At 32.5% G+C, this 11,268-nt stretch overlaps 1 protein-coding gene across 1 annotated transcript; it reads left to right on the top strand.

Annotated features, from left to right (window-relative positions):
- The first annotated feature begins 2,714 nt into the window (after positions 1 to 2,714).
- Positions 2,715 to 6,464, top strand: LOC114742055 (MDIS1-interacting receptor like kinase 2-like). The gene is made up of 3 exons (XM_028930306.1): positions 2,715 to 5,400; positions 5,737 to 6,100; positions 6,396 to 6,464. The coding sequence occupies exons 1-3, from the start codon at positions 2,715 to 2,717 to the stop codon at positions 6,412 to 6,414; spliced, it is 3,069 nt and encodes a 1,022-aa protein (XP_028786139.1). The 3' UTR covers positions 6,415 to 6,464.
- Positions 6,465 to 11,268: the final 4,804 nt, after the last annotated feature.

The following is an 11,268-nucleotide window of genomic DNA, read 5'->3' as shown; positions in this document are numbered from 1 at the left end:
TAGTGAATAAAACTCTAGCACAAAATAATATTTTTCATAAAAACACAATTAATAAGCTCAAATGAAAAATGATAGTCGTTCTTCAAGAACTATCCTTCGTCTTTTCTACTCATATCTCAACGTCATTTTACTTTTTGTATCTCGATTCCACAATTTTACCCCCATTTTTAATACTAACGACAAATTCCTCTTCATCATCGTCAATATATTATTCATTGTTCCCTGATTTTGCAACGAAGACAATTATCTCAATTAATTAATTAGGATGCGATTTTCAAAAACATCAATCCTTATTTAAAATAATTTTTAACATTATTTGTTATTATTAAAACCAGTAATCAGCAGGCTAAAAGTTGCTTGTATTTTGAATATTGCTTCTAATTAAACTGCCACTGTAATACGCCCAAAAAAAAAAAACTTCCACTGTAAATCAAATTTTTTTGTCATCATTTTATTCTGTGGAAGAAACTTATGTACTCATTTTTATTCATAGAAGATCAAATTTGCAACCTTTTATTTAAGTTAAGACTTAAAAAGAATATTTGGTATCCGTTTAATCAAATGATCACGAACACTAATTACACTATAAACTCCAAGGTAATGATTGCCTACACTTTTGAGTGGTGAGAAAAGAAAGTGGAGTATAAGTGTGATTCCACTACGAATGTCACAAGCAAGCTCATCAGCAAAATTCTTTTGGCAGGTAAAGTTTTGTAGGGAGTCCGAAAGGGTGTTATATAATCGTCATTTTCATGTACAAAGGGAAAAAAAATTAAATGCATTTCATCTCTCTATTATTTACTTTTTATGGCTTTTTTTTTTGGCCAGCACTTTTTATGGCATTTATAGTTTTATATATATTTTTAAATGGTAAAGGTGCATTCAGTAGTCCAATATATATCTAATGCCCTAATTTTATTTTATTTTAATACACTCAGCATCCCGATATCATTTTCTAAATTATATCCAGCACTCACAGGGTCTTCTAAAGCCCAAGTCTCAAGCTAGCTGTAAGCCTCTCTCTATGTATCCCAGGTTTTCGCCTCACGGACACTGCTCTACGGGTCAATGCCTAATGCTTCTTTTAATCTTTTTTATAAACTTCAAATTTAATAAGAGATATGGTTCATTTTATAAATTTTAATTTGAGTTTTTTTTAACATGTAATACATTTTTTTACTCTTGTTCTTAATTATTTATTCTCTTTTATTGTCATATTCTCTCTTATATATTTTTCCACACATTTTCTTTTATTATTTTTCTTATTTGTTATAAGAGTATATTTGAAAACACAAATATATTTTTAACTTATTTGTTACTTTTAACTAATTTTTTCTAATTATTTGTTATTCTTATATTTGTTACTTGACGTTTGTAATAAGCATCGGAGGCAGCAAATGATTATCAAATCATTTCTATCCTTTTTCCATCAATGATTCAAGTTTCCACAGACCCATGTTATGCGTGTTTATTACATTGCTTCTAATACAAAGAATACGCGTGTTTACTAAAAAAAATCAGTTTGAATCAAGTTTTTATTTTGATTTTTGAGGCATCAACCATAAAACCAAACCTTATATGTGATATTAAGTTAATATTATTTTTAGTCCCTAAAAATTTAATCTTATTTCAGTTTTGGTCTCCGAAATTTGATTTCATTCTGGTTTTGATTTCTGAAATTTGAAATTAGTAGTTTTGATTTTTAAAATTTGACATTATTTTGCTTTTAATCTTTAAAATTTGAAATCAATAGTTGTGGTTCCTGAAATTTGATTTCATTTTGGTCTGGCTTAAAATTTCTGATTAATAAACAAAGGATGAAACCAAAATAAGAGTAAATTTCAAGGACCAAAACTACTGGTTTAAAATTTCAGGAATTAAAATCAAAATATGGATAAGTTTCAGGAACTAAAACCACTAATTTCAAATTTGATGAATAAAAATCAAAATGAGGTAAAATTTTAAGAATTAAAAATAGTATTAATCCATAAAACATGTTAAATGAAGTTTAAAGCATGATATTTTTCCTGCTGGATGTCATTTCACGTCGTCGACGTCAGCAAAGCATTGACGATATTTTTCCAGCTGGATGCCATTTCACATCGTTCATCATCTCCCTGACTCGATCCCCAGTTTCCTCCCTTCACTTCTTCTCCCACAACCCAGTTCCATCCACAGTGGCTCACAAATCCTCCCACCAAAAATAAAATTAATATTTTATGAAGTTGGGTACTAAAATTTTAAATAGCTAAGATTATAGGAGTCAGAGAAGCTCTTCCCACTGCTCCCTTCTGCATCATTATTAATCTTCGTCCGCTCTAAATGTAAAGACTGATGTTTATTTGATACAAAAGTAGCGTATTGTGAGCTCGATGGATATAAATGTAAAAAAACCATAAAGGTTAGAACCAAACTTCAACCTTTTCGACCTTACAGAAACAGACATACACTTCAAAAGATCCAGGTCATCTTTGTATACTTTCTGTCCTATTTATAAAATCTTATTTATGAACTATAAATAAGTTTTTATAATTAAGAGTACGATAAATTTCGGATGGGACGTCGTCGTTGGCTGGTCAACCCTTCTTGGACAAATCTTTATTGCCTACAAGGCCAATCCACACTATATATAAGAAGGTCCGTTCATCAACTTCGGCATCCATATACATCTGAGTCTCTGAATATGTTCCTGACCCAAAAATCTACAAAAAACCATGTCTGAAATAGATTCCATTAAGCTGCTAGCATTATGTTGTATCCTCTGCATATTCTCCAGTTCTGCTGCTGCTCAAGATAACGAAGCAAAAGCTCTGTTGAACTGGAAAGCCAGATTAACTGATGAAAGCAAAGCCACCTTGTCCTCTTGGAAAAATGAAACCAAACCTTGCAGACACAACTGGAAGGGAATTTCATGTGATGAATCCATGTCCGTGATCAAGATAAGTCTGTCAAATCTCGGCCTACAAGGTACTCTTGACAGTTTCAACTTCACTTCCTTTCCTAATCTGAGACATTTTGATCTGAGTTTGAACCAATTTTACGGAAGCATTCCCCACAAAATTGGTAACTTGTCCAGTATTTTAGTACTGAAATTGTCGAATAATTTATTTAGTGGTCCCATCCCTCCTGAAATCCAGAAACTAACCACCCTAAATATTCTTGACCTTAGTACGTGTCACCTGAGAGGGCCAATTCCGCATGAAATTGGCCATTTGAGGAATCTCACGTTCCTATGGCTTGGAGAGAACTCCCTTTCTGGTCCCATTCCAGAAGAGATTGGAATGTTAAGTAATCTTCTGAGCCTTTACTTGGCAAACAACCCTGTGTCAGGGAGAATCCCAGCATCACTCGAAAACCTGACCAAGTTGCAAGAAATTTTTCTTTATGACAACAATCTCTCGGGTCCTATTCCTAATGGTTTCTGGAAACTCTATTCTCTCACTAGCATTAATTTATACTCTAATAGACTTTCCGGGCCAATCTCTCCCTTTATTGGAAACCTAACAAATCTTGTATATTTGGGCTTGAATGGTAACAACTTTTTTGGTCCAGTTCCTTCATCCATTGGCAACTTGATTGATTTACGTCAGGTTTCTCTTCAAAACAACAGCCTTTCAGGATCTATTCCTTCCACTATAGGAAATCTGACAAAGCTCACCCACCTGTTTTTGGACAGCAACAGTCTCAATGGTCAACTTCCACGAGAAATGAATAATTTGACAGTTTGGAAGAACTTGCAATTGAGTTATAATCATTTCATTGGCCCTCTGCCACAACAAATTTGCCAAAGTGGAAGGTTATTTAGGTTTGCTGCTAATAATAACCATTTCACTGGCCCTATTCCAACAAGTTTGAAGAATTGTTCTAGTCTAGAAAGAATCAGGCTTGATAATAACCAAATAGTCGATGATATAACAGTTGCTTTTGGAGTATATCCTCATTTGGACTACATTGATCTTAGTGGTAATCAATTGTATGGCCACCTTTCATCCAAGTGGGGGAAGTGTCAAAATCTCACACAATTGATTATTCACAATAACAAGCTTTCTGGCGATATACCACCAGAACTAGGAGAGGCATCTAAACTTGGTTTACTTGACTTGTCTTCAAATCATTTGTCTGGACAAATTCCAAAACAGCTAGGGAAGTTGATCATGTTGATAGAACTCTCTTTGAGCAACAATAGCTTCTCTGGTAATGTCCCCTCAACTATAGGATCACTTAGTCGGCTTGAAACTTTGGAGTTGGCTGCAAATAATTTCAATGGCTCAATCACAAGAGAGCTTAGGAAACTAAAAAGGTTAACGGTCTTGAACTTGAGCAAAAACAAATTTGATGAAAGCATTCCACATGAGCTTCATGAACTCCAAGACCTTGAACATCTTGATCTCAGTGACAACTTGCTAATCGGAACAATACCAGCAACACTTGGATTGCTACCCAAGTTGCAAGTATTAAATCTCTCACATAATAATCTTTCTGGCACCATTTTGTCTAGTTTTAGCAAAATGCCTGCTTTGTCTATTGTTGACATATCATACAATCAATTAGAAGGCCCTGTTCCAAATGATCTAGCCTTTTATAATTTTGAGGCATTGAGGAATAATAAAGGTTTGTGCGGTAATGTTATTGGTTTAAATCCTTGTGGGGATTCCCAAACAAACAGACATAGTCATGGGAGTAAAAAGTTCTTGAAGATAGTCCTCCCATTGGCCACACTGCCTATGTTAGTTGTTGGAGCATATTTCATATTTCTCAAAATAACAACAAAAGCAAAAAACAAAAATGGAGAAGCTCCACTAGAAGATGCTTATCTGTTATTGACTGGTGGTAGAAAAATATTGTATGATGATATCATCGATGCCACAAAAGAATTTGATGAAAGATATTTGGTTGGGAAAGGGAGCCAAGGAAGTGTTTATAGGGCTGAGTTGTCTACAGGTGATGTTTTTGCTGTAAAGAAACTTCATTCATTGGCAAGTGATGAAATCACCAACCACAAAGCTTTTACAACTGAGATTCAGGTTTTGAGAGAAATTAAGCATCGCAACATTGTGAAGTTGCATGGGTTTTATTCCAATTCACGATTCTCCATTTTGGTTTATGAGTTTTTGGAAGGTGGAAGCTTGGATAACATATTAAAGGATGAGAAACAGGCCACTGAGTTTGGATGGAACAAGAGGGTGAACGTTGTTAAGGGTGTGGCTAGTGCTTTATTCCATATGCATCATGGCTGTTTGATTCCTATTATCCATCGTGACATATCCAGCAAGAATGTTCTTCTAAGTTCTTCTGACTATGGAAAAGCATGCATCATTGACTTTGGAACGGCGAAGTTTTTGAATCCTAACTCAGGCAATATGACCACATTTGCTGGCACACCTGGATATGCTGCACCAGGTAAGACATTTTTGTCTCTTATTTAATAATAAAAGGGTTGATCCAATTTTTGGTCCCTCAAATTTGCCTATATTTTAGTTTTGATCCCTTAATTTTCAAACCAAAGGTTTTTAATTTCTCAAGTTTCTTTCATTTAAAACAATTGTCCCTATAATTCAACAAAAACCTGGACTATTTTTCCCTCAGAGGGACAAACACCTATAGTTTGAAACTTGAAAGACTAAAATCAAAATGAGGAGAAATTTGAAGAATCAAAGATTATATTAATCTTTAATAAAATTACTACTCTTTGCTCTATATTATGGATGAATATACATAACATTAAATCTATTGCAGAGATGACTTTTCTTATGGAAGTGAATGACAAATGTGATGTTTATAGCTTTGGAGTTTTGACTTTGGAAATCATTATGGGGAGACATCCAGGAGAGCTTATTTCAGCTTTGCAAGAGAAATCAACTGCCATTGATGATTTGAAGTTAAATGATGTGTTGGACTCACGACTTTCTCTACCCACAAAATCAGTTGATGATGTCATCATAGTGCTAAAAATAGCAATTTCTTGCTTGAATAAGAATCCTCGATCTCGTCCAACAATGAAACAAGTATCTATAAAGCTTGAGACGGCGCCAAAATCTTATTCAAAGGATCAATTTCCCATCACTACAATTGGGCAACTCATAAGGGATGGAACTTCTTTGTAAGTCGTCTGCTTGTATAAATTGTTGGCACTTGACATTTTGATGTAAATAATGTAAAGCTTGTGGGGTTTGGATCACATGTATGACCAGTTTAGGGCTTGAATAAAACTGATCAAGCGAATGTTTGGGTTTTCTTTCCTGGCCAAAGAATGTTTGCTTTATCATTAAAGAAAGTTTGGTTTTATCATTATCTTTTTAACTCTTGCAACATAATGTATAGCTGTGAGCTCTCTCTCTCTCTCTCTACACACACACATATATCTGATTTAAGTCTTTGTTTTTTTTTTTTTTCAGATCAAAAGTTAAAAAGTAAAATCACATATTGCGTTGAGTGGTGTTCGCCCTCTTATTCTGTATACACTATGGACGAGGTATTTCACTCGACGAGCTGTTTTCACATATTAATTTCAAAATAAAATATAAAACTCACAGCACTACGAATAAATAAATTATTGATTCTTTTTTCCCCTTATTCTTCAAATGGTTGTAAAAATATTCTTTACATAAAGTGAGCACTCTGCCGTGTGGATGTAATGATCTTTGCTATATTCAAAGAAAGTGATGGACACATACCCGCGGGTCCTCGCAAGTTTTATGAATTTTTATTAATCATACAAATCATGATTACTTGTAGAATACAATTTTTATGAATTTTTACCTCGTGTATTGACCGATATACTTTGATATATTCAAAGAAAGTGACGGGCATATACCCGTAGGTCCTCGCAAGTTTTATGAATTTTTATGAATCATACAAATCATGATTATTTGTATGAGTGTACGAATTTTTATCCCGTCTATTGACCGATATATTAATATATACTGATGTATGCCCAAACTTTTGGCATAAGTGTAAAGGTCGTAATAATAGCCAGTGGTGGTGAGTTATAACTGTTTCCGTAGGAAATAATCAATTAAATGGATAAGTTTTTTTTCCCAGTAATTGGTTGGTAATTAGGCATTGTATGTTTTATCTTCGAATACTTAATTGAAAAGTGATTGAGTTGCTTTTGCGCTAGACCTTGTTACTTTGTTTGGTTTTTTCTTAGTTTTCTTTTGTGACTATTTTTCTTGTTCTGTTTCTTTGTAGATCTTGTTCTGTTGCGTTTTCTTTCTTGTTCTGTTGCATTTTCTTTCTTGTTCTGAATGTTGTGGACCTTTTTTCGTTGGAAATTAACAAAATGCTCTCTTTTGTTAAAAAAAAAAAAAATCTAATCCCTTATCTGTTTTCTTATATTTTGCCTTCACCTATTATGCCTACATATATGTTATCATTATTTTCCTTTTTTCAAAATTTAATTTGGCATAATGCTTGGGCCACCCAACAAGTCCTAGCTATCAAGTTCTGCACAAGTTTTCGTATTCTTTATATATTTAGTCCGCGATAACGTAAGAAGTAGTTGCAATTGGGTAGCAAAATATATTGTCACGAACATTTACATATAATAAAACAACAATTTCAAGAGTAACATGTGCTATTCAGTACAGGTAGCTTGAAGCGCCCATTCGTCAAGTTTAGAGGTCTCAACAACTTTATGTTTTCTTATGACCTTTCAATACGATGTGCTCTTATGATTCTACATATAATTATAGTCAACAGATAAGTTCAATTGATTAATTAAGTCACTTCTGCTCTTTAACAGATAAAGTTATGCATTAAAAAAAAAAGAGGCTATGACTAGCTTCTTCTCTCCTTCCTTCCTTTTAACCAAGCGCAACTCTATTATTATGAGTACAAATTTAAAAGGACAGCCTAATTCCAAAAAACACTACAAAAAAACAGCGAATTAGCGACGGAAACAAATTCCGTCGCAAATTAGCGACGGAAACAAATTCCGTCGCAAATTAGCAACGGAATTAGCGACGGAAATTCCGTCGCTAATTTTTTTGATAGATTAGCGACGGAATTTCTATCCGTCGCTAATTCATATTTAGCAACGGAATTAGCAATGGAATCTTTTTCTGTCAGACAATTCCATTGCTAATTCCGTCGCTAATCCGTCAAAAAAATTAGCGACGGAAATTCCGTCGCAATTCCATCAGAAATTAGCGACGGAATTTGTTTCCGTCGCAAATTCCGTCACAAAGTTTAAGAAAATAAATTACATAGGATATATATACAAGTAGAAAAATACTGTTTATCATAATCTATTTAAATCATTTAATTTTTTATATAAAATAATTTATTAGATTTTATTATAGTAGTTATTTTTTGAATTTTTTGAATAACAAGATTTTTTGACTAATTGTAAATGATTTTCTTCAAATATATAAACCACATATACATATATAATATAATGTAATATAATATATATATAATTAAATTGTATATCTTATCAATATTAATTAAAAAATAAATTTAAAAAATATTTATGAAAAATTATTTATGATGTAAAATTCAAAATTAGTGTCGTTAGAAATTAAAATTATATTAAAAATATTTTTAAAAAATAAAAAATTATAAAAATAGTAAAAAAATATTTAAAAAATATTTTTTCATTAAAATAGTTTTTATTAAAATTATCATATAGTATATTTTTAGTTTTTAATAATATATATGTATATATAATTGTTTGTGTAAAATAATATAATATATATTTAATTTTACATAATAAGTCAACAGGTTCATTGTAGCTCAACTGGTAAAGCCGCACATGCGCACGGAGGAGGTCCTGGGTTCAAGCCATGGAGAAGTCACTTTGAGAAGGGAATTATGTGGTGGTGACACGTGGCGCACACGTGGCAGGCACACGTGGCAGGCAAATGTGTGACACGTGGCAGTAGATTTGAGGTGGCAGCGACACGTGGAGGTGGTCTCAGCGATGACGTGACAATTGGTAGAGGTGCCACGTGGCATTTTATTTTATTTTTAAAAAAAATCGAGTTAGCGACAGATTAGCGACGGAAAATCCGTCGCTAATCCGTTCCGTCGCTAAATGCTAAATTCCGTCGCTAAAACCATGTTTTTTTGTAGTGAAATGACTCCATCCCTTCCTTAATTACTATAAGAAACATCTACTAGAATCATGTAATTCAAAATGTTAGTTACATGAACTTAAAACCAATATATGTATAAGATAAATACATATTTCTCTAATTATACCCTTATTTGTAAAGAGGGTATATGAAAGATAATAAGTAAAAATTTATTACAAAAGATAATGAGTGATTTATATTTAATGGGGGTAAAAGTAAAAAGATTAGTTTAAAATTTCAGATAAAAAAATTTATTTCTTATATTTAGGGACATTACTATGAGAGAAATTGTTTTTCATAACGCTCCTCGACATGGAATTCATAATTCACACCACAACATTTCGCTCAGCCTCCTGCCAGTTAGAATTCTCCATGCACATCGAACCCTCAATTAAAAAAAACATATTTGTTAGGGGAAAAAATTTCCAAAGAAAATCCAATTCTAAAAGACTAGTCTAAGAAGAAAAACTTTTTGAACTCTTAAAGCACACGGCATATTTGTAAGGCTCTTTGATATGGACAAATAATTGACTCTTTCAAAAGTAAAGGGCTGCGTTGTGCCACAGGAAAAGTCTTCATCATTGAATTGTCAAGTTGCTTAACAATAATGGATATATAATTGTATGCTTAGTGGGAGAATCACAAGTCAAGAACCATAACAACCCACCTCTTGTGATAATTAATTAAGGTGGGCCAGTAGATGCTCCAATTAAGTATCAGCTGTATTTTATTTAGTGCTGTCCTTTTCACAAATTAAAGTTCTATATTTCTTCATCCTTTAGGGTTCGATTGGCAGGAGGGAAATGGAGGAAAAGGAAAAAGAAAAAATTTTAATGAGCTCGATTTGAAAAATTAAAGAAGTAGAGTTAAAAACTTTTAATTAATTTTTCTTATACTTTTGTCTTTATCAAAATTTTATAACCCCACCCGTCCAATTTTTTAAACCAAGCTTATTAAAATTAAATCATGTTTGTATAAATTTAATTATTATAGATTGACTCTTCTCTGTCGACAACAAAAGACAATGGGAGAAAGATGAAGCAAGACAACAAATGAAGTGAGACTGACATCAATGAAATTTCCATTGAGTCACACATCTATTTTTTTCACATAAGCTCTGATGTCTTAAAAGAGGATCGAATAAAAATTCACTAATCGTTTTACATAAAATATAATTTATAATAAATCACATTATTTTTCATATATATGCCATAAACTCCATTCAAATAAAATACGGGAAACATAGCTTATTTAATTTAAACAATTCTCTCCACCTGACGTTTGTCTTATCATCATGGAATATATGAAGGATGATTATAATGGGGAAAAAGAAAACAATGACCCCCTATTTCTAGTAATTTAATATTAGAGTCATCTTTAAATTGAAGTAGGCAGTCATCAATGTAGTGTATGTTAATTTGGTTTGCTTATTAGGTTAGACATTGGTGCCATTAGATAGTTTCTTTACATCTTTTGTCTACTTATTAACTTCTATCGTAGAATTAGTCAAGATTTATGATTGCAGATGGTGAATAACCATCTAAAACAGAGACAAACGGAAATATCCTTTTCATTTCTAAGAAATTCCTAACCCTCTAAATTTGAATGACTCTGCCCTGTCCACTATACTCCAGTCAACGGGCCGAAACCATCCTCATGTTGGAAACTGGAAAGTAATGATCATCTAGCCTGTTTGGTATGAGGGGAGGCGAAGGAAAATAAAATTTAATAAATTTGATTTAAAAACTTATAGAAATGAAATTAAAAACTTTTAATTAAGCTTTCTTACTTTTTTTTTATTTTACATTTTTTCTTTATTAAAATTTTATAGCTCCATTTAATAAGTCGTGTTTAGAAATATTTTGTCATTTAAAATTTAAATATCGATATTTTGGCATTTGGTTTTTTGAACCAGCAATTGAGTTGTGGTTAGGCTAGGCGCGTTAGACAATTTTTCACTTTAATTTAAATTAATTAAGCCTAGAAAAATTGAAGTTAATGTTTGGTACAAAGGACCCAATTTTGATGATTGGTAATGAGAACGGGGATTGGGTATGGAAGCAGGATTGGGTGTGAGATTGATCATTAAAATTATGTTTCGCAGGGAATAATATTAGGTGAATTACAATTAGGCCCCAAATAAGGAGCATAATTACAAACTATAATGACAAGTTTTAGAGTAGTAAATAAC

This window comes from Neltuma alba, unplaced genomic scaffold (assembly GCF_004799145.2).
Source record: "Neltuma alba isolate B1F8T4 unplaced genomic scaffold, ASM479914v2 tig00003622_pilon, whole genome shotgun sequence".
Lineage (NCBI taxonomy): Eukaryota > Viridiplantae > Streptophyta > Magnoliopsida > Fabales > Fabaceae > Neltuma > Neltuma alba.
Note: the sequence above shows the minus strand (reverse complement) of the source record. Positions and strands in the feature narration are given on the sequence as shown.